The sequence below is a fragment of the Somniosus microcephalus genome, chromosome 6, assembly GCF_052327205.1.
Source record: "Somniosus microcephalus isolate GS21.2 chromosome 6, FLI_Smic_1.0, whole genome shotgun sequence".
In the NCBI taxonomy this organism is placed as follows: domain Eukaryota; kingdom Metazoa; phylum Chordata; class Chondrichthyes; order Squaliformes; family Somniosidae; genus Somniosus; species Somniosus microcephalus.
Window position 1 is genome coordinate 169,355,372 of NC_140992.1, and position 23,930 is coordinate 169,379,301.

General features: G+C 49.0%; 1 protein-coding gene across 1 annotated transcript in view; it reads right to left on the reverse strand.

The window, feature by feature from the left end:
• hydin (HYDIN axonemal central pair apparatus protein) overlaps positions 1-23,930 on the reverse strand; it is a 946,920-nt gene that overhangs the window by 40,510 nt on the left and 882,480 nt on the right. The window contains exons 39-42 of the mRNA XM_085992020.1: positions 19,896-20,079; positions 14,020-14,161; positions 12,382-12,544; positions 10,157-10,798 (exon numbers count right to left, since the gene is read on the reverse strand). Of these exons, the coding sequence (XP_085848146.1) occupies positions 10,157-10,798; positions 12,382-12,544; positions 14,020-14,161; positions 19,896-20,079 (1,131 nt within the window). The remainder of the gene's footprint in view (positions 1-10,156; positions 10,799-12,381; positions 12,545-14,019; positions 14,162-19,895; positions 20,080-23,930) is intronic.

Here is a 23,930-nt window from a genome sequence, read left to right on the forward strand (position 1 = left end):
GAAACAGAAAGCAGAGGGGAGCGGTGAACGTTGTTTTTCAGACTAGAGGGAGGTATATAATGGTGTCCCCCAGGGGTGGGTATTACGACCACTGCTCTTTTTGATATATATTAATGACCTGGACTTAGGTGTACAGGGCATAATTTAAAAGTTTGCAGATGGCATAAAACTCAGAAATGTAGTAAATAGTGAGCAGGATAGAATGATGAAATGGGCAGATACATGGCTGACGAAATTTAATGCAGAGAAGTGTGAAGCGATGTATTTTGGATGGAAGACTGTGGAGAGGCAATATAAATTAAATAGTACAATTTTAAAGGGGGTGCAAGAGCAGAGAGACCTAGGCCTAGAAATTCAGTTCTGACGCTATTGCGGCGCTAAAGTCGGGCGCTCGTCAAATTTAGCGCCCGCCGGAAAGTGCAGGCGAGCTCGCTGAAATTCAGTAGATTTGGCCAACTTTTTGGCCGAGCGCTGCACAAGGCGTTGGAACCCTGTGTTCAGGCGCTAATCCGGCGATGCAGCCTAATAACGCCGATTCCGGGCGCAGCGCAGGTGCGATCATGTGGTGAGTGTCAGCAGACACCCTGACGCCGGCCAGCTCTTAAAGGGGGAAGGGTCAACTTTGACTGCAGCCACGCCCTGCATGCTGTAGCCCTGCAACTAGGCCTCAGGAGTGATTGTGTGGCATATCAACGCCTGGAGGACATGGAGAGGGCCCGTGAAAGAGCCGAACGCTTCTCTGAGCATGCGCTGGGTGTGCTCCTTCATGGGGTGCGCAAAAGAAGGCGGGTCGTTCGCCCGGCTAGTGGCAGGAAGGCTCCCAGGAGCCAGTTCAGGGAGGCCTGGACCAAAATTGCCCGGAGGGTCTCCTCCAGCTCAGATGTTCCCAGGAGTGCGGACCAGTGCCGCAAGAAATACAACGACCTATGTCGGCTGGTCAAGGTGAGTACCCTTTCCAATGTCCCCCTCATCCTTGCATGTGCACCTCCCATTAGGGCCAAAGGGACATCCAAGGTCTAATGGCCAGCCCTGCTGCCGCTGCAATGGCACTTGCATGTTAATCAAGAGCTCTTTCTGCACTTACCACACTGTGCAAGCTATTCCACCATGGGAGGCCTCACACAGAGCTACAGGGCACCACACTGTGCAAGCTATTCCACCATGGGAGGCCTCACACACAGCTACAGGGCACCACACTGTGCAAGCTATTCCACCATGGCAGGCCTCACACACAGCTACAGGGCACCACACTGTACTTAGACGCCCTCCTTTCTCTTGCAGGCCAAGCTGGCGAGGAACGCCAGGAGCCTCCGTGTCACTGGTGGAGGCCCTCGTGAGTTCCAGGAGCTGACGCCTCTGGAAGAGAGGGTGGCCCGACTGCTGCGGCACCCGGTGATTGGGCCTGTGGCGATCGGCGACGCCGACCCTATACTGGAGCCCACTGGTAAGGACAGGACCGGCTGCACCTCTATCCTTGCCCTCGCGCATCAGATCTACATCCTTCCCCAGTGGCCGATAAATGCGCATAATGCACCAGTGCGGCCTCCCTCGCTGTCGGCCTGTCCTCACTCTAAAGCTACACTTGTGCCTTCCTGCTTTCAGCTGGTGAGGAGGAGGTGCTCCCTGAAGCCCACACAGCCAGGCCCTCGGAGGAGGAGGACGTGGAGGAGCAGCAGGAAGGCGCCACCTCGGGGGAACCCTCCTCTGCTCCAGGACATGCCAATGAAGGGGATACGTCTGGCGTGCTGGAGAGCCAGGGGGAGGCGGGGGAGGGGAGCCCCGAACCTGGTCCCAGTGGCATGGACGCCCGCGGCAAGGCTCCGGCGGCACACGACCCTTCTGCCCAGAGGGGGGAGGCGGTGGAGGGGAGGGCAGAACCTGGTGTCAGTGGCGTGGCCGCACGCGGCAGCGCTCCGGCGGCACGCCAGCCTTCTGGCCAGAGGGTGGAGGCGCCCTCCAGTCCGGACTCGGACGTCGCCCAGGAGGTGCGCCTCCTGGACGAGATGTCGGCGGCGTCGGAGCGCCGCCACGTGGAAATCATGGAGGTGCTGGCACAGATGCCTCAGGCCATCGAAAGCCTCTCTCAAAGTGTGGTGGCTTTCGGCCAAGCCCAGGCCAGGGGCCTCGAGGTTTTCGCTGCAGCGCACGCCGGGGGGTGGAGCTCCTTGTGGCAGCGCATGAGAGGGGGGTCGAGCAACTCGAGGCAGCGCAGCACGCCAGTCGCCAGCTGAGAGGTGCTGTCCAGACAATGGGACTGCAGATGCGGGGACATGCCGGCGCAGTTGGGGCACTGACTTCAGCGACCCTCGCACTGGCGGGGAGGCGTCGCCAGGCCAGGCGCCGCCCTGCTGCCGCACACCGGTCTGGCCACCCACAGTTTGGCGCGCTTGCTCCCCGGCCAGGCCGCCCGAGTGCACGTGTGTCTGGCGACCAGCGCGCGCCTGGCATCACCCACCTTGTACCCATTGGTGCAGGCGAGCCTGCCACTCCCCCAGCCACGGTGCAAGGAGCTCCTGCAGCCACTGAAGAGGGCCACCCACAGCTGCAGCAGCCACCAGCCGGCCCCTCCCGGGCCCGCCCTCGTGTAGGCCGACCCCCAAGGGCATCTGGCGAGACGCCTTGTCGCCCTGAGGATCCTTCCCCCAGCCTCGGCACAGCCTCACGGCCCAGCTTGAGGCGCAGCAGCAGGACGGGCCGGGGCAAAGGACGCCTGTCCACACACTCGCCCTCTCGCCACACCCAATAGAGTGTGTTCACCGAGGGTTTGGGTGATGCGGGGGCTTCTGTTCTGGGGGGCATTATGTGTTTTTGTTTTATGGGGGTCTTTGTGTTGTTGGGGGGGCTTGTTTTTGTTAGGCCAGTGACGAGGCCATTTGGATGCTGATGTTATGTTAGTCCTCCCCAGGTTTTGGGAGTGACAGAAGTTTGTTACTGTTTTTTGGGGGTCTTCTCTGTTTTGCTCTTCCATGTGGGAAGGGCCCTGAGGTTTTCAAATAAAGATGTTTATTTATTCACCATGTGCAGGTGTCATGTTTCAAGTGGTTGTTGGGTTAACCGGCTGAGGGCTTGCGAAGCGGCTGCGTTCAGTGGGCCAGGCCATTCCCTGACAGGGGGCCTAGAAGTGTCGAGCAATAAGCCCCCGGCGGACGGCCCTTGGACCTTGTCGCTCCCTCCTGGCCTGGTGCTGCTCCTCCTCAGGGTCCTCCTGCTCGTCCTCCTGAGGTGGTGGCCCAATGTCAGGTGGCAGTGCCTGAGTCCTGCGGATAGCCAGGTTGTGGAGCATGCAGCAGACCACGACGAACTGGGAGACTCTATCCGGCGAATACTGAAGAGACCCGCCCGAACGATCCAGGCAACGGAACCGTTGCTTGAGGACGCCTATCGTTTGCTCTATTAGGTTCCTTGTGGCTTGATGGCTTTCGTTGTATGCCAGCTCCGCTGGGGTCCTGGGCGCGCGGAGCGGGGTCATGAGCCATGTGCACAAAGGGTGCCCTTGTCCCCGAGAAGCCATCCCCTTGGTTGAGGCTGTGCCTGGAACATGTCAGCCACAGTAGTCTGTCGCAGGATAAAGGCATCGTGGATGCTTCCTGGGAAGCGGGCATTGACAGCTAGGATGCGCTGCCTGTGGTCACACACCAGCTGCACATTTAGGGAATGGTAGCCCTTCCGGTTGCGGTCTTGCTCGGCATTGCGGATAGGTGGCCGCATAGCCACATGCGTGCAGTCAATGGAGCCCTGCACCATGGGGAAGGCCGCGATCCTGGCAAATCCGAATGCACGCTGCTCCTGCTTGTGTTGGGTCATGGGGAAGGAGATGAATTGTTGGCTCCTCGCGAAAAGTGCTTCGGTGACCTGTCGGATGCAGCGATGCGCGGCGAACTGGGAGATGGTCGCGATGTCCCCAGCAGCGGCTTGGAAGGAGCCGCTGCATAAAAGCTGAGAGCCACCGTGACCTTCACTTCCACCGAGAGAGACGCCCTGGACATGAGCTGTGGCTGCAAATCTGCATGAAGCCGCTGGCAGATCTCTTCAACCACCTCCCTTCTGAAGCGCAGCCTCTTAACACAATGCGCCGCAGTCATGGTGAGATAGGACACCTGCTGCCGGTATTGCCTGACTGGGTAAGGCCTACGTTGGCGACGCCTAATGGCCCCTCTGCGTCTAGCCATGCCTGGGCCTGTCTCAAAGCGTATGCCAGCCCTTCGCACAAAATGTCGCAACTGAGGGTTGGCCCCCCATGCAGCCCCCATTACAAAGTTCCAACCAGCAAAATCACAAGGATGCAAATGTCAAAGCACTGGCTAGAAGCCAAAAAGACCTCTCCTATGGTGTCCGAAATCAGTAATCTCTGTGCCTTGCTCTCTGTGCAGAAATCCAAACCAGTCAAGTCATTGCAGCGAAATGGCTAGCTTTTATGGGTGAGTGGATGTGCCCTTTAATTAGCGCTCCCCGAATCCCACAGGGCCTCTGTTGAGTTCCATTTCACAGTTCTTAGTAGCGCCACGCCAACATCGGCCGGGCGCCACTGAATTTCCGGTTTGGGGCGCACAAACGGCGTTGCACGACGGAATGACGTCATAAGATGCACGCGCAGCTGACCGGGCGCTAACACTTTGCGCCGGCGCTAAAGCCCAGCTGAATTTCGGCGTAGGCGCAGATCCGGCGGTGCCCGGGCGCTAAGTGGATAGCGCTGGAAATCTGGCGCTAACGTCTGGCGCAAACAGCTGAATTTCTAGGCCCTAGGGTTTGCATACACAACTGTATGAAGGTGGCAGGACAAATTGATAAGGTTGTTAAAAAAGCATACGGGATCCTGGGCTTTATAAATAGAGGCATACAATACAAAAGCAAAGAAGTTATGCTAAACTTTTATAAATTGTGTTCAATTCTGCGCACCACACTTTAGGAAGGATGTCAATGCCTTGGAAAGAGTGCAGAGGAGATTTACTAGAATGGTACCAGTAATGAGGGACTGCAGTTATGTGGAGCTACTGGATTTTATTCTTATTTTGTTTCTCATAGCGGTTTGTTACAACTGAGTGGCTTGCTAGGCCATTTCAGAGGGCAGTTAAGACTCAACCACATTGCTGTGGGTCTGGAGTCACATATAGGCCAGACCAGGTAAGGACGGCAGATTTCTTTCCCTAAAGGACATTAGTGAACCAGATGAGTTTTTACGACAATCCGATAGTTTCATGGTTACCATTAGTGATGCCACTCATTTGTAACAAACCGCTATGAGAAACAAAATAAGAATAAAACCAGATGGGACCACCCGGCATCGACCTAGGCACCGGCTTTGGACACGACAAAAGGCACACCCAGCCCAGTCAACCCTAGAAAGTCCTCCTCACTAACAAAATTGGGAGAACTAGCCCCACAGACTAGTCAAGCAATAGCCTGACATAGTCATACTCACAGAATCATACCTTTCAGCCAATGTCCCAGACTCCTCCATCACCATCCCTGGGTATGTCCTGACCCACTGGCAGGACAGACCCACCAGAGGTGGCGGCACAGTGGTATACAGCTGGGAGGGAGTGGCCCTGGGAGCCTCAATCATCTCCAGACCCCATGAAGTCTCATGGGTTCAGGTCAAGCATGGACAAGGAAATCTCCTGCTGATTAACATCTACTGCCCTCCCTCAGCTGATGAATCAGTACTACTCCATGTTGAACACCACTTGGAAGAAGCACTGAGAGTTGCAAGGGCACAGAACGTACTCTGAGTGGGGGACTTCAATGTCCATCACCAAGACTGGCTCGGTAGCACCACTACTGACTGAGCTGGCCAAGTCCCGAAGGAATATGCTGCCAGACTGGGCCTGCGACAGGTGGTGAGAGAACCAACACGAGGGAAAAACCTACTTGATCTCATCTTCACCAATCTACCTGTCGCAGATGCAGGGACTGAAAGCTGATAAATCTCCTGGAACTGTTGGCCTACACCCTAGGGTTTTGAAAGAGGTGGCTATAGAGATAGTGGATGCACTGGTTGTCATTTTCCAAAATTCCATAGATTCTAGAACGGTTCCCGCGGATTGGAAGGTAAAATGTAACCCCACTATTTAAGAAAGGAGGGAGAGAGAAAATGGGGAACTACAGACCACTTAGCTTGACATCAGTAGTAGGAAAAATGCTAGAATCTAGTATTAAGGACGTGGTAACAGGGCACTTAGAAAATAATAATAGGATTGGGCAGAGTCGACACGGATTTATGAAAGGGAAATCGTGTTTGACAAATCTGTTCGAATTTTAAGGTTGTTACTAACAGAACAGATAAGGGGGATCCAGTGGATGTGGTTTATTTGGATTTTCAGAAGGTATTTGATAAGGTGCCACACAAGAGGTTATTAAACAAAATTAGGGCTCATGAGATTGGGGGTAATATACTAGCATGGATTGAGGATTGGTTAACGGACAGAAAACAGGGAGTAGGAATAAACGGGTCATTTTCGGGTTGGCAGACTGTAACTAGTGGGTTACCGCAAGGATCAGTGCTTGGGCTTCAGCTATTCACAATCTATATCAATGATTTGGATGAGGGGACCAAATGTAATCTATCCAAGTTTGCTGATGATACAAAGCTGGGTGGGAATGTAAGTTGTGAGGGGGATGCAAGGAGGCTTCAAGGGGATATAGACAGTCTAAGTGAGTGAGCAAGAACATGGCAAATGGAATATAATGTGGAGAAATGTGACGTTATCCACTTTGGTAGGAAAAATAGAAAAGCAGAGTATTGTTTAAATGGTGAGAGATTGGGAAATGTTGGTGTTCAGAGGGAGCTGGGTGTCCCTATCCACGAATCACTGAAAGTCAACATGCAGGTACAGCAAGCAATTAGGAAAGCAAATGGTATGTTGGCCGTTATTACAAGAGGATTTGAGTTTAAGTGTAAAGCCGTTTTACTGCAATTATATAGAGCCCTGGTGAGACCACACCTGGAGTATTGAGTACAGTTTTGGTCTCCTTACCTAAGGAAGGATATACTTGCCATAGAGGGAGTGCAGCAAATGTTCACTAGACTGGTTCCTGGGATGGGAGGGTTGTCCTATGAGGAGAGATTGAGTAGATTGGGCCTATGTTCTCTAAAGTTTAGAAGAATGAGAGGTGATCTCATTGAAACATACAAGATTCGTACAGGGCTTGGCAGGGTAGATGCAGGGAGGATGTTTCCCCCTGGCTGGGGAGTCTAGAACCAGGGGTCACACTCTCAGAATAAGGGGTCGACCATTTAGGACTGAGATGAAGAGAAATTTCTTCACTCAGAGGGTGGTGAATCATTGGAATTCTCTACCCCAGAGGACTGTGGAGGCTCAATCGTTGAGTATATTCAAGACAGAGATCGATAGCTTTTTGAATATTAAGGGAATCAAGGGATATGGGGATTATGCAGGAAAATGGAGATGAGGTAGAAGATCAGCCATGATCTTATTGAATGGCGGAACAGGCTCGAAGGGACAAATGGCCTACTCCTGCTCCTATTTCTTATGGTCTTATCTGTCCATGATAGCATTGGTAGGAGTGACCATGGCACAGTCCTTGTGGAGACGAAGTTCCGTCTTCCCATTGAGGACACCCTCCATCGCGTTGTGTGGCACTACCAGCGTCCTAATTGGGATAGATTCAGAACAGATCTAGCAGCTTAAAACTGGGCATCCGTGAGGCACTGTGGGCTATCAGCAGCAGCAGAATTGTATTCCACCACAATCTGTGACCTCATGGCCCAGCATATCCCTCACTTTACCATTACCATCAAGCCAGGGGACCAACCCTGGTTCAATGAGGAGTGCAGAAGAGCATGGCAGGAGCAGCACCAGGCGTACCGAAAAATGAGGTGCCAACCTGGGGAAGCTGCAACACAGGACTACATGCATGCTAAAAAGCGGAAGATACTAAAGATACAGCTAAGCGGTCCCACAATCAACGGATCAGCTCAAAGCTCTGCAGTCCTGCCATATCCAGTCATGAATGGTGGTGGACAATTAAACAATAACGGGAGGAGGCAGCTCCATGAATATCACCATCCTCAATAATAATGGAGCCCAGCACGCGAGTGTAAAAGACAAGGATGAAGCGTTTGCAACCATCTTCAGCCAGAAGCGCCGAGTGGATAATCCATATTGACCTCTTCCTGAGGTCCCCATCATCACAGAAGCCAGTCTTCAGCCAATTCGATTCACTCCACGTGATATCAAGAAACGGCTGAGCGCATTGGATATAGCAAAGGCTATGAGCCCCGACAACATCCTGGCTATCATGCTGAAGACTTGTGCTCCTGAACTAGCCGCGCCTCTAGCCAAGCTGTTCCAGTATAGCTACAACACTGGCCTCTATCCGATTAATATGGAAAACTGCTCAGATATGTGCTGTCCACAAAAAGCAGGACAAATCCAATCTGGCCAATTACCACCCCATCAGTCCACTCTCAATCATCAGCAAAGTCATCGACAGTGCTATCAAGCGGCACTTACTCACCAATAGCTCACCGATGCTCAGTTTGGTTCCGCCAGGACCACTCTGCTCCAGACCTCATTACAGCCTTGGTCCAAACATGGACAAAAGAGCTGAATTCCAGAGGACAGTTAGAGCGACTGCCCTTGACATCAAGGCAGCATTTGACCGAGTGTGGCATCAAGGAGCCCTAGTAAAGTCAATGGTAATCAGGGGGAAAACTCTCTCCTGGCTGGAGTCATACCTAGTACAGCGGAAGATAGTTGTGATTGTTAGAGGTCAGTCGTCTCAGCAGTGTCTGAGGCCCAACCATCTTCAGCTTCTTGATGAATGACTTTCCCTCCATCATAAGGTCAGAAGTGGGGATGTTCACTGATGACTGTACAGTGTTCAGTTCCATTTGCAACTCCTCAGAAAATGAAGAACTCCATGCCCACATGCAAGTTCTGGACAATGTTCAGGCTTGGGCCGTAAAGTGGCAAGTAACATTCGTGGCAAGTAACATTCACGCCACACAAGTGCCAGGCAATGATTATCTCCAACAAGTGAGAGTCTAACCATCTCCCCTTGACATTCAACGGCATTACCATCGCCGATTCCCCCACCATCAATATCCTGGGGGTCACCATTGACCAGAAACTTAACTGGACCAGCCACATAAATACTTTGGCAACAAGAGCGGGTCAGAGGCTGGGTATTCTGCGGCGAGTGTCTCACCTCCTGACTCCTCAAAGCCTTTCCACCATCTACAAGGCACGAGTCAGGAGTGTGATGAAATACTCTCCACTTGCCTGGATGAGTGCAGCTCCAACAACACTCAAGAAGCTCGACACCATCCAGGACAAAGTAGCCTGCTTGATTGGCACCCCAACTGCACCTTAAACATTCACTCCCTCCACCACCAGCGCACCTTGGCTACAGTGTGTACCATCTACAAGATGCACTGCAGCAACTCGCCAAGGCTTCTTCGGCAGCACCTCTCAAACCCACATCCTCTACTACCTAGAAGGACCAGAGCAGCAGGTGCATGGGAACACCATCACCTGCAAGTTCCCCTCCAAGTCACACACCTCCTTTAAGATGCTCCTTAAAAACTACCTCTTTGGCTAAGCGTTTGGTCACCTGCCCCAACATATCCCTATATGGCTCCGTGTCAGATATTGTTCTTTTTGATAACGCTCCTGTGAAGGATGTTTTATTACATTAAAGGCGCTAAATAAATATTGTTGTTGTTGTGGAGAGAGAAACAGGTAACGTTTCAGGTCGATGACCTTTCGTCAGAACTAAATCTGTTTCTCTCTCCACAGGAGCTGCCTGACCTGCTGAGTATTTCCAGCATTTTCTGTTTTTATTTCGGATTTTCAGCATCCGCAGTATTTTGCTTTTGTCTAATCTATGAACTGGAACATAAAACAGTTTGTGTAACATGTAATATATTGCAAACTAATATGCATTTTACATGATTTTTTTCTATCATTTCCTAATTTGGAAGGCAATCTTTTATGTACTTAACCTTTAGCAGTTGAGGGGCGGATTGGTGTCTGACAGAAATGTAGAAAAAGGGTTAGTATGGGGGCCATGCTCTGGAGACTTGGCGTAATTATTCAGCTCCAGTGTAAAAGCAGATTTAAAGAAGCCCCAGAATGTTTGTGATTTGTTAGGACACCGTTTTATGGTATGGGCCAGTACTGCTGTATCTTACCTCTTCAGCTGATGGTATTTTCCCACCGTCCAGAACAATTTTCCCAATGCAGTCCTTTGGGTCAGTCACATGCAGCTTGATCTGCGGCACTCCAAGAAGTTCTTCCTTCTCTGCACTTTCCGTGCCCTCTCCATCAGCTACGATATCAGACTGTGGAGACGTGACACTTTTCTCCTCTCTCAGCTTTTCCAGTCTTTCCTTTTCGGCCTTTTCTCGCTCCAAGCGATCTTTCTCGGCTCTCTCTTTTTCCAGCTTCTCGTGTCGATCTTTTTTTCCCTTTTTCCCTGAGGGTGCGGGCCGTTCTACAGAATGTTCATCACTTTGGCTATCCTCGGACGCCGGGAGGACAATGATGCCTTGCGCTCTATCCCAGAATTCCAGAGTTTGAGAGATTTTCTTCTGACTGCGCTCATACTTCTGAAATCTCTGGAAAAGCAGTCTCTCCGGGTCTCTAGGTGACTCATCATCTTGGCTTAAACCAGCCATCTCCATTACTCCAAGATTGTTTTTACCATCCTTGCTCTTTTTCTTTTTATGTCCTTCCTCTGTTGCGCCGTGCTCTGTGTGGACTGATTCATGATGGTCTGCAATGGAGCTTTTTGCTTCAGGGAGATCAGCCTTCACCGTTGATATGTTCATGCTCTGTAGAAAAGTACATAACAAAAGCAACATTTTCATATGTTCTTTTATTCCCAAAGGCTTTGGAAATGACCATCCTTCTCCCAGTACACGGCACTTCCCATGACTGCACCTCCTGCACTTGCAGAAAGGGAAGCTTCGGGATATTAGACTTTTTCATTTAAATTGATACTCCACAATTGGCCGAGCAGTTTGGTTTGCTTGTGGAGGGCAGGAATTCGGGGCTGAACCCAGATCCACCAAATTTCCTCCCCTTTTTCACTCCAACCCAAAAACTGTTCCGCAGGGTACCGGTTAGTTCATCCAGCGGAGATTTTGGATGCATGTCCGGGAGTGTTCCTGTGCTACCCCAAGAATTCCACCCAGAAAGCTACCTGACAGGCCCAGCACACCTGAGAGCTGACATAGGCCCCCCTTAGGAAAGACACAAGACTTCACAAGAGAATGCCCAATCCCAGAGGGGGTTCATTACTAAGGAGATGCTGGTCCCCGCCCTTGGGGCAGAAGAAAATAAAGCTGCCTTGCTTCTTCAACCCTTCCCAGGCCTCTGAGCCCACGTCAAAGCAGCAGGGTAATAATCTGACACAAGTGCATGTTTCTGTTGAACCCAAGGAATGTAATTCCAGAACCTCAAACCCAAGGCGTGTTACTCCAGAACTATAAACCTAAGAAATGGAACTGCAGAACTTTAAACCTAAGGAATGTAATTCTAGAACATTAAACCCAAGGAGTATAACTCCAGAACTTTAAACCCAAGGGTTGTAACTCCGTGTCGTAAACCCAAGGAATCGAACTTGCAACCACTGATTTATTTTTCTGTTGCTCCAATTCATTACTCTCGTTTCCTGACTTTTCCTGGGGCAGCCACCACCCTCCAGTAACTCACCCAACTAGCTATTCTTCCTGTGTGAATTGAAGCAGTGAGTGTTGCCAGGATGCTTGCTTATGGGGGGCATCGCTGCTGAGCCTGATCCGGTCATCCCCTGAGATTCTCACTGGTGCAGTGGTCAGGAGCGTAATACCCCGACGGAACTTGCTCTTCTTTGCCCAGTCCAACTGCTGCCACAGCTGAGAAGTATAAACTAAGCACAGTCCAAGGATCAAGCTGGTATGTATGGTTCAGTGCCACGTCAGAGGGGTGCCTTTACCCACTGAAGCACTGGACGAGCTCAACATTTAAACTACAATATTCAACAATAAAAGCTAACAGAAAGATTCACATGAAAATAATGGTAATTGTAATTATCTATGCCTAATTTTTTTAAGAGGATTATTAAAGCTGAGACCCAGGCTGTAGAAATAATAACATTATGAGGTTGTTCCTTTAATCTTGCTGGGAAAAAAATGAAGAGGGAGGGGGAAAGGGAGAACTCATTGAGAATGTCTCAATGTTGATTTGCACAGAGACTCAATCGTACTAGCTCCATCTGGATTACATCCAATGGTCCATCTGGGGAGAGGTGCTCACGATCTTTCCTCATCCTGAATGCTGATCTCAAATCTGAAAAGCTCAGTAGCACCAAGAACACAAGTCAAGTTAATATGTTTCTCTATGTTCAGCTTTCCCACTATCCCAGTTTCCGTACCATCTTTGCACTTATCTGTAATTTCTTTGGATCGTCCTTGATATTCATATCTCTTTTTCCTCTTCGGGATCTTTTCTTCAGTTCTTCTTCCTCCCGCAGTCTCTCCAGTTCTTCCCTCCATCTCTGTTCTTGCAGATGTCGTTGGTGTATCTCATTCAAAACTCTGGACACAGAAACAATGTTATCACATGGGGCCCCTCGTCGTTTCTGGCAGAAGCTCTGCAACTGTCACAATAATTGACTTGGAAGAGTTACCATGCCCAATAGTGCAGGAGATTAAATAATAGCAGGTGAAAATGTTGTCTCTGTGGTCCCGGTGCATGCAAGCTTCTAACAACTCTGCATTAATTACTGAATGTCAGCGGATATTAACTCAGCTTCCCCACAGGGACAGACTCAGGAACTCCTTGGAATTCGACTTCTGCACTCGCTGGCCCATGATTTTCTAGGAACATAAGCAGGCTATTCAGCCCCTCGAGTCTGTTCCACCATTCAATTAGATCATGGCTATATCTTAACCCCATTTACATTTCAGATGGATTGTATCCACACATATTAAAAGCAGTTAGGGAAGAGGTAGTAGAGGCACTGTTACATATATATAAAAAATCATTAGAAAAGGTTATAGTGCCAGAGGACAGATGGACAGCTAATGTGATTCCTGTATTTAAAAAAGGGAGATAGAACAAGTCAAGGGAAATATGAACAAGTCAAGGGAAATATAAACCAATTAGCTTAATGTGGCAGTAGGAAAGATAATGGAATCCTTACTCAAAGATGTAACAGAAAAACATCTAGAAACTAAAAATATAATAAAGCGTAGTCAGCATGTATTTCAAAAGGGAAGGTCATGCTTGACCAACCTTACTGAATTATTTGAAGAAGTAACAGAAAGAGTAGACAAGGGTAATGCAGTAGTTTGCATATATTTGGATTTTCAAAAGCTCTTCGATAAGGTACCACAGAGTAGACTCATAAATAAAGTCAGAACATGTGGACTCGGGACTCAAACTTGGGCGGGGGGAGGTCAGAAAATTGGTCAGGGAGAGGTCAGGAACTTGTTAGGGGGAGGTGGTCAGGAACCCGGGGAGGTGTGGTGGGAGGGGAGGGAGGTCAGAAACTTGGGCTGGGGGAGGTCAGAAACTTGGGAAGAGATTGAGGAGACCAGCTATATTCCCTAGAATTTAAAAGAATGAGAAGTGATCTCATTGAAACATATAAAATTATTACAGGGCTTGACAGGGTAGATGCAGGGAGGATGGTTCCCCTGGATGGGGAGTCTAGAACTGGGGGTCACAGTCTCAGTGTAAGGGATCAGCCATTTAGGACTGAGATGAGGAGAAATTTATTCACTCAAAGGGTTGTGAATTTTTGGATTTCTCTACCTCAGGGGGTTGTGGAGGCTCAGTCGTCGTCTTATATTCAAGACGGAGATCGATAGATTTTTGGATATTAAGGGAATCAAGGGATATGGGGATGGAGTTGATGTAGAAGATCAGCCATGATCTTATTGATGGTGGAACAGGCTCGAAGGGCCAAATGGCCTACTCCTGCTCCTAATTCTTCTGTTTTTATGTAATAACGAGTGCACCTGCAGATTTTGAACCGGACAGCTGGGATAATGTCTTGTTCACTCACCTTTCCCTGCGTTCTCGGAATAAACTAGTGCGTTTGAAGTCAAACTCTGCTTTCTCTTTCTCTGGCAGAGCCTCATATTCCTCTTCACCCAACTCTTCCAGATAAACCTTCTCCTTCTCTGCTTGGTCCTTCACCAGTTGCTCTGTTGTGTGGTTTAGAGAAACAAGGCATGTGTATTTGCAGTGTGATTTAAGATATGGATTCGATATCAAATTCTATATATATTATTAAACTCCCTCAGATACAACAACTTACATTTATTCAGCACCTTTAATATAGAAAAACAACCCATTATGCTTCACAGAGGTGCTATAAAAAATAATCTTGAGTAGCTGAGCCATTCCGACCAGGACGTTTGCAAATTCAATAACACTGGCTTTGCTAAGTTAGCAGTTCTCAGCTGGGACAGTGGTAGAGTTGTTACAATTAACGTCAATGTGCTGGTCTAGGGATGGAAAAGTCAGCCAGGGTGTCTGATCTATAGACAGCAGGAAGTGTGCATTCATGGGCATCGGATGGGGTGAGGACAGAATCAGGCTTGGCTGTGATGCCTCCCCATCAATAATCACCATCTTGGGTCAGGTATAATTAATGGCCTCTTGGGTGAGGTAACACGATGGCCATGTCTGTGGAGCAGTACAGAGACAAGGATGACACTTTCAAGAGAGAATAAGGAGAGAAAACAGGCAAGAAAAGACAACAAAAATCCGAACAGCAATGAGATTACGCCTACTGAAAGTGACAACGTGCATTAATAAATCGCTGTACAGTTGCCAAATACTTTCAGCCTCTGTAGGAACAACTAGTACACGTACAGATTCTGAGAATGACAACTGGAAGGATCTCTTATTCACTCACTTTTCTCTGCATTCTCAAAAGTACACACACTGTATGTCAAACAAAAAAGTTGCAAATTCTAGTTACTATCAGCTATCCGGCTATTACAGATCATGATGTCAGCAGTTCCAGGCTGACTAAGATGATAAAACCGTTAACATTTTGATTGCCTGACTTCTGGAGAGAAATTGTTTAAGCTTCAGAGGGGAAAAGAAATCCTTGTAATCTAAGGCCTTTCTCTGGTCTTCACTTTTCTATACTCAAAGAGGGAAAATAGAGCCCATTAGAACTACTGTACATGTATACCACGAGAGACTGTCTTTTTGAGGGTGTCAGCCTGGCTCAGTGGGTAGCACTCTTGCCTCTGAGTCAGAAGATCGTGGGTTCAAGTCTCACTCCAGAGATTTTAGCACGTAATCTAGGCTGACACTTCAGTGCAGTACTGGGTTCAAATCCAGCCCAGATTCATGGAATGAAAGTCTCATCTTGCTGCTCGTTTGGACCATCACAACCTAGCTCCTAGTGGGCATGGACTTAGTTAAAAAAACTGCTACTAACTTGGCACAAATTGCCAGCCTCAGGAGAGGCCACAGGATGGTCAGTGGGAGAATTGGAAAAAATGTCGCACTGATGCAGTAGGGAGCACTCCTACTAAAGTTGGGGCTAAGGCACCTTTTGGGGACAGTGTAGGAGGAATCTTTATTCTGCATTATAACCATGATATTCCTGACATGACAATGCTGGGTGCCTAAACATTTTCCTTTTTCAAGTACTTTGATACAGATAAAACTTCACAGAAAAAATCTGATTGCCAATGTTAATATTCACTGAGACTGTAAGAGCTCGATTTTAACTCAGGTGTGGGCTGTTGTCGTGTTATCCAAATTTCATGTTTCCCACACTAATCTAAATGGCCGTGGGAGATTGATGCAATTTTAACTCAATTGGCCAATTGATTTCCAGCGTGAGGGAAGCCTTTGCAAAGGGGTTTTTCATGACTGAAAGTCCCCTCCGATGACGTCATCATTGCTGCTGCATTTAAGGTCCACAGCAAGCCTTGCTTCTTCTGCAGGCTTCCAAACTTCCTCCATTTGGTGTCAGAGGGACCTGCAGGAAAGATGACAAGCGGGAGGGCAAGAGCAGCTCCTCGCTTTGATGAGGCGGCACTGCAGGCATTGGTGGATGGGGCTAGGGCCAACAGGGAGGTCCTGTTCCCTTCATCAGGGAGGAAGAGGCCTCCCACTCAGACCAAGGCTGTGTGGATGCAGGTGGCTGAGGAGGTCAACTCCTTGGGAGTCACCCGCAGAACTTGGATACAGTGCAGGAAAAGATTTCATGACCTTCAGCGCACTGGAAAAGTGAGTATAATTTCCCATCACCCTCAATCTGAACCCCATTGCCATTCCTCACCAGCACTCAGCTTTAGCAATCTCTTCCTCCACAGCCCACTTGACATGGACATCCATGCACCCTTACCCATTCCCTCTCTCTCTATGCTCACATTCACATAACTATTCCACCATGCAGCCCTCACACTCCCTATCACTCTGATGCTTTGAACACAACTGCCAACACACAGGGAGGGCCCTTGGTCTTGCAACCTCACTCCATCTTTGTCTCCTTCTAAGTATCTATGCTATGCAATCTCTACACTCACTCCTTCATTCTCACTCAACCTCCACTTGTCTCCCTCATTGCAGGAAAAGAAAGCTCACAACAAAAGAGAGCAAGCCAGGACAGCAGGCGGTACACCCTCAATAGCCCAGCTGACCCCCTGGGTGGAGGCCGTTCTAGAAATCATGGGCATTGAGAATGATTCGCGCATGGGGGACAGATAGACGGGTGCAATACAGCAAGCTGGTGACAGAAAAGTCTCCCAAATCTCTCTTTGACTTTGCATGAGTCGCCTTAATGATTGTGAAGCTATAACAGATGCACTTATGAGCATCTGCAAAAGGCTATGTGCATGTAGCCTTTGCAACACATCTCTGACTCTTTCCTTTACTCCCTCACAGGACCATCACAAGCATCCGTCCCCCCTAGCCAGGAAGAAGAGGCTGAGCAGCCAGACTCCTCAGAGGAAGCTGCAACCTCTGAGGGCGCAGCATCAGCAGAATTCAGCGCACCCAGCACCAGCGCAGACACTCACACCTCGGTGGGACCTTCGGGACATAGAGTAGTGTTGTCACCTGGTGTATCACAGCTCACAAGTGAGCATCAGCAGATTGTGGAGACAGGGACAGCAGTGGAGAATCCTAGTCGGAGGGTGCAGGACTCTGTCAGCTCGGCTCAGCAGCATGTTGACCCTCTGCCTCTGGGTCCATCTATAAGATCAGAGGTGATGGAACTCCAGGCACAGATGCAGGAGTCTCTGGCAGGTTTTGTCTCTAGGGTCACTGCGAGTGTGGAGCGAATGGGGGAGTCCATAGCGAACATGAGCAGAGCCTTTGTGGAGTCATTGGCGCATGAACGCATCAACACGGAAAGGATGGCGACCTCTGTGGAAATGCTGGCTACCGTACAGGAGAGGATGGCTACGGTAGAGGAGAGGAGGGCTATGGCCATGGAGGAGCTTAGTCGCCAGGGTATGGCAAGAATGACGTACGAGGAGCGATTGGGTCGATTGGGCTTGTACTCGCCGGAGTTTAGAAGAATGAGAGGGGATCTCATTGAAACTTATAAAATTCTGACAGGACTGGACAGACTAGATGCAGGAAGGATGTTACCGATGGTCAGGGAGTCCAGAACCAGGGGTCACAGTTTAACAATAAGGGGTAGGCCATTTAGGACAGAAATGAGGAGGAATTTCTTCACCCAGAGAGTGGTGAACCTGTGGAATTCTCTACCACAGAAGACAGTTGAGGCCAATTCATTAAATATATTCAAGAAGGAGTTGGATATATTTCTTAAGGCTAAAGGGATCAAGGGGTGTGGGGAGAAAGCAGGGACCGGGTACTGAATTTGGATGATCAGCCATGATCGCAATGAATGGGGGAGCAGGCTCGAGGGGCCAAATGGCCTACTCCTGCTCCTATCTTCTGTGTTTCTATGTTAACATGGTAATTGTTCAGAATAGAATGACATCTCTTGGGGAGCGACGGGCATCTACTGAACAGAGAAACCAGACATTCATGGAAGTCCTTCTGAGTAGGACTGCCATTGCAGATACGGGTCCCCATGACCCCCCTGATGTGCAGCAAGGTGCTCTCCAGCCACTTGCAGGTGCGGAGGGGATCCTGACCCATGAGAGGGAGGTTGGTGGCAGGCCTCAAGGAAGTGGGGGTTCGTCTCCAAGCGCTCACACTTCCATGCCACTGCAGAGCCCCACTGGAGTCCAGACCCACGTGAGATTACCCTCCTCCTCCTCATCTGAGGAGGATATGTGAGGAGCCACTTGGTCCTCAGGAACCTGCAAGCCATGACGCTGTGCCATGTTGTGAAGTGCACAGCAAACCACGACGATTCTGGAGACCCTGGCTGCTGAGTACTGCAGGGCTCCACCTGATCTATCCAGGCATCTGAAGCGCATCTTCAGCAAACCGATGGTTTGCTCAATTATGGCTCTGGTGGACATGTGGCTGGAGTTGTAGCTCTCCTCAGCTTCGTTGGATGGTCTCCTCAACGGCGTCATCAGCCACGTCCTCAGGGGATAGCCATTGTCTCCAAGTAGCCATCCATTAAGTTGGTCTGGCGGACTGAATAGTGGAGGCACACTAGACTGGCGCAGTATGAAAGAGTCATGGCAACTGCCAGGGTACATGGCACAAACATGCAAAACTTCCTTCTTGTGGTCACACACCAGCTGAACATTAAGGGAGTGGAAGCCCTTGCAGTTGACAAAAATACCTGGATTGCGATGGGGTGCCTTAAGGGCCACATGTGTGCAGTCAACGACGCCCTGCACCCTTGGAAAGCCTGCCAGATGAGCTAATCCAACCACTCACGCCGTGACACTTGCTCAATCCTTGGTGAAATGGATGTGATTGTGCGCGAGGGCAAAGAGGGCATCGGTTACCTGCGAGATGCAATTGTGTGCGGCCGCCTGGGAGATGCCGCTGATGTCTGCTGCTGATCCCTGGAATGAGCCTGAGGCAAAAAAGTTGAGTGCGGTGGTGACTTTGACAGCCACTGGTAATGCTTGTCCACCTGGTCCTCTGGGCAGCAGGTCTTGCTGTAGCATTGCGCAGATGTCAGTCACTACCTCTCGCGAAAGTCGGAGCCGCCTTTGGCCCTGCTGCTCAGACATGTTGAGATAGGTGACCCTGCATCTGTAGGCCCTGTTTGGGGGGTATCTCCTGCACCGATGGGGTTCCAGGCGCTGGCCCCTTCTGGCCTGTGCAGCCTAAGGTGGGTGAGCAGCAGCCTGGCGCTCCTGCTGCTGTTGTTGTTCCTGGTTCTGCTGGTGCCGCAGCTGGTGCTCGAGCTCCTCTAATGCCCAGATGGGAAGGAAATAAATGGCTCCCATGTTTCTGGTATATGCCTCCGTTGAGGAAGCGCTGAGTGAAGGTGGCGAGAAGGGTTTCCCAGGAGGCCACACTGGAGATGGGTGTGAGGCTCCAACCTTTCACAGGTGTGGTTAAGCCTTGTAAAAGTTGCCCCAGACCTGAGACCACTAAGTCCTGCCACCTGCAAATGATGGCTGATCAAATCTCCTCTTTAATGGTTGACCTGCAGTTGATAGTCAGCAATCCAATAGTGCTCCCGCCAGGTTTCACATTCGTGATTCTCACCAGGCGCGTTTTACATGGGAAAAGGGTTAAAGTTGCAAGGGCCTGTTAAAATAGGATTATAGAGGCCATTTAGTGGTAATTAAAGGCCTTAAAGACCAGTCCCGCCTGTTGGATGCGGGATGGAGTCGGGACCATCAGACACGCCCGAGTTAAAATTGCTCGGAGTCGGGAACCAGGCGGGAGGGGGGTCCCGCCCGCCAGTTTCTGCTATTTTAACCCCCCGCACACCTCCAAGCCCGACTCCACGGCTCAATGAAAATCGAGCCCCAAGTGTTTTTGCGGAACCTTTTAGTACAGTAGGTCACTTACCCTCCTCCTCCTGCTTGGCTCTCTCCTTGGCCTTCAAGATTGCATATTCCTGACTAAGGTTGATTAAATAGATGTAACGTCTATTGTTAATTGCTTTAAGGACAGCTGGGAGAGTATAGGTTTCACTATAAGTGTACAGGTTCTCCAGCCCATCGAATACAACCCCTCGGTAACAGTCGTTCAGCTACAACAGAAAATGGTGAAAAAGAAAAGATTAAACCGTGAGTTAAACACTACAAAGAAGCCCACTTTAATATTGACTCTAACTCCCAGTGAGGGGCTACATCCCAACAGGGGTAATCCACTTCATTTATATTACTCTGCATATTCCAGATGGTAATTAACATACTGCACAAGTGTTAGACATCAGATTTAGACTGGGGCCTTAGAATATCGACAGATGAAAACCAATACCAAGTTGTTTGGCAAATGTTTGGTTTAAATGAAATAAATAGATAAATAGGGCTGTGGCAAGGACTTTATACTCGTAAGATGGGGGCAGGGATCTAGCGGCAATCACATAAGCCTAAAGTTAAAAGATATAGGAGGTGAGAGTAAAGGTCAGACAACGGCAAGGAATCAGGGTGATATAAACAGTCAGTGAACACATCGAGTTATAGAACATAAATATAATAAAATGATGGTTAAAAATAAAGTGAGAGGAGTGGTTAATATAAACAAATTAAATTGCCTGTACAGCAATGTGCACAGCATCTGAAACAAAATGGGTAACTGGAGGCAATACTTTGTAGCTAGAAACCAGATGTAGTTAGAATAACTGGAACATGGCTACCTAAAGAACAGGACTGGCAGTTAAATACTGCGGGTTATTATGCATTTAGAAAGGATGGGGAAGGAAGAAGGGGGCTGGGGTGAAGTGCTTGTAATATTAGAGATAACATAAGGGCAGTAGAAAAAAGGGACCAAACTAACGTTAAGGTAGAAACAGAAAATCTGCATTTCTATAGCACCTTTCACGACCACCGGACGTCTCAAAGCGCTTTACAGTCAATGAAGTGGAGTCACAGTTGCAATGTGGGAAACGCGGCAGCCAATTTGTGCACAGCAAGGTCCCACAAACAGCAATGTGATAATGACCAGATAATCTGTTTTTGTTATGTTGGTTGAGGGATAAGTATTGGCCAGGACACCGGGGATAACTCCCCTGCTCTCCTTCGAAATAATGACGAGAGATCTTTCATGTCCACCTGAGAGAACAGACGGGGCCTCGGTTTAACGTCTCATCTGAAAGACGGCACCTCCACCAGTGCAGCACTCCCTCAGCACTGCATTGGAGTGTCAGCCTAGATTTATGTGCTCAAGTTCCTGGAGTGTGACTTGAACCCACAACCTTCTGACTCAGAGGCGAGTGTGCTACCAACTGAGCCACAGCTGACACAGAATCCATATGGATTGAGATAAAGGATGAGGAAGGATCGATCACGATAATAGCGGTGTTCTACAGAACAGCAATAGTGGAAGGGAGGTGGAGGAAAAAATGTAAGCAAATTTTTGAAATGAGTAAAATACATCGGGGTTTAAAGAGCCTCCGAGATGGCCAAGATGGGGTTTTAAGCTGAACACCGGCTTAGCCCATGTTTAACGCAAGATGCCAGATTGGTAAAGGAGTGCTAGCAACGTTCGCCTGGGGGGTCGTTAAGCAACTGATTACCACTTAAATTGTCTGCTAGCGTTCATTAAAGAGGCTGCACGGCATTATGGTGGCTAGCACTTGACCGAACGTCCTCTCCTAACAGCGACCAGCTGATTGAGAATAAACAAGTCGTGGCAGAAGATTTCAAGGGACACTTAAAGGTCTATCACCTTTTACTATTCACTTGCTGCTGGAGGTTTGAAGAGGACTTTTGAAACACATCGAGAGACTTTCTGGGGCACTTTGTCAAGATTTCACCAACATTCTATCAACGTTTATTCTGGAAATTCCCTGAACCTTCACCTAAAAAGAGTAAGTGCTGTGCTACTCCACCTTAGTGGACAACAGATAGGAGTCACCAGGAGAAAGGGAGAGCTTGGCCATCGGCATCTTGCTAGGGGCCCCCCTTGAGCGGCAGGAGGAATGGGAGGATGAGATGAGGCCAGGCACAGTAGCACCAGCTGCTGCTGGAGAGAGGGACAGAAGGGCGAGGTGGACTCATTCCCCCTTGTGGGTACACGACATCCCTCCTCCTCTGGCCCTCCTCCACCAGGACCTCCAGTGGCGTGTCCGAAAACCTGTGCGCCCTTAGCACTCGGTCCCTGATCCATCGTGCAACGTGCCGCTGAGTATCAGTCAACACACTCCACACCTTCAGTGGAACTCACATATACTGCTCCACGAAAAGCGCATGAGTACTAAACCTGCAGGTGTCTCTGGTTTAGCACCTCCAGGGCTTAGTTTGGGTTCCACCAGGACCACTTGGCTCCAGATCTCATTACAGCCTTGGTCCAGACAAGGTCAAAAGAGCTGAATTCCAGAGGTGATGTGAGAGTGACTGCCCTTGACATCAAGCATTATAAAAAAGATACAGAGGCACTGGAGAAGGTGTAAAAAAGATTTACAAGGATGATACAGGAATGGAGAGGTTATAACCATCAGGAAAGAATGAACAGGCTGAGTATCTTTTCTCTAGAAAAGAGAAGACTGAGGGGTGACCTAATAGAGGTCTTTAAAATTATGAAGGGAATCGACAGGGTCGATGTAGAGAAGACGTTTCCATTTGTGGGGGGGGCGGGGGGAGTTCAAAACTTGGGGCCATAAACATGATAGTCACTAATAAAGGATTCAGAAGAAACTTCTTTACCCAGAGAGTGATTAGAATGTGGAACTCACTACCACAGGGAGTGGTTGAGGTGAATAGCAGATGCCTTTAAGGGGAAGCTAGATAAGTATAAGAGGGAGAAAAGATTAGAAGGATATGCAGGTCGGGTTAGATGAAGTAGGGTGAAAGAAGGCTCATGTGGAGCATAAACACCAGGACAGACTAGTTGGGATGAATGGCCTGTTTCTGTGCTGTAAATTCTATTTAATGCTATGTCAGAATATGGTTTAACTATTGCTCTTCAATGGCTTAGTGGAACTGAGCCATTTGGATCAGGAAGTCCTAGGTTCAATCCCCAGTCTTTGCTGAGTTAACTGATCTAAACATGTGCATGCTGTGAAGCACTAAGATCTGGCTCAGTATCTCAAGTGGTTCTGGAGTTATTTACAATGAGGGTATGTGTCCACACTGCATACTGACATACTTAGTTGGAGGTGCCATGAACTAATAATTTGGCGGGGGGGGGGGGGGGTCGGGGGGCGGGGGGAGGAAGACTTATTCTGTGCACAAAGAGCAGCAGAATCATAAACCCTGTTCATAAAGATAGTTCAGATCATGCTTCCCCCTTTGTCCGGGTGATATGTGAGCACTAAGGCCTCTTTCCATCATATTATATTAGTGCAGTGTTCTCACTGGTTGCATGTGCTGCAGTCACTCGGATGAAATAATTATTCTATTGCAACTGGCATATGTCAAGCCACCCTTCACAGCAAAGTATGAATAATACCAGGACCCACTGAATAAAAGGGCCCCACAGATCACTGAATGTTCTGGAAACTGAAATAGGTGCATTAGAAGATGAACTAGCAACATTCTTAAGTCTCTAAGTCTACATATGAATGGGTTTAAAAAAGGTACAGAAGGCAAAATATAGCTTCCCTCTCGGAGGCCCCGCAGTTAACCTAACACACCCAGCAGAAACAGGGCAGGTTCGCATTGGATGCTTGTTTTACACCCGCCCAATTTTTACTTTAATGGAGCTTAAAATCGGGTAAGTTGTAAAGCAAGCATCTGACCCGAACACGCCTCATTCCTGCCGGATTAAAATCCGTGTTTAATTCTTTTTCCCAAGAACTCAAAACTGTGGAACACCTCACCTCCCTCAGTCTTTGCTTCTTTCTGCAGTGTTTGGCCTTCCAAAATCCAAGATCGGTTTCAGTTAAATACTACGGCCCCGAAATTCCTTGGGGTTCTGCCAGTCTCTCGCCGTAATGCT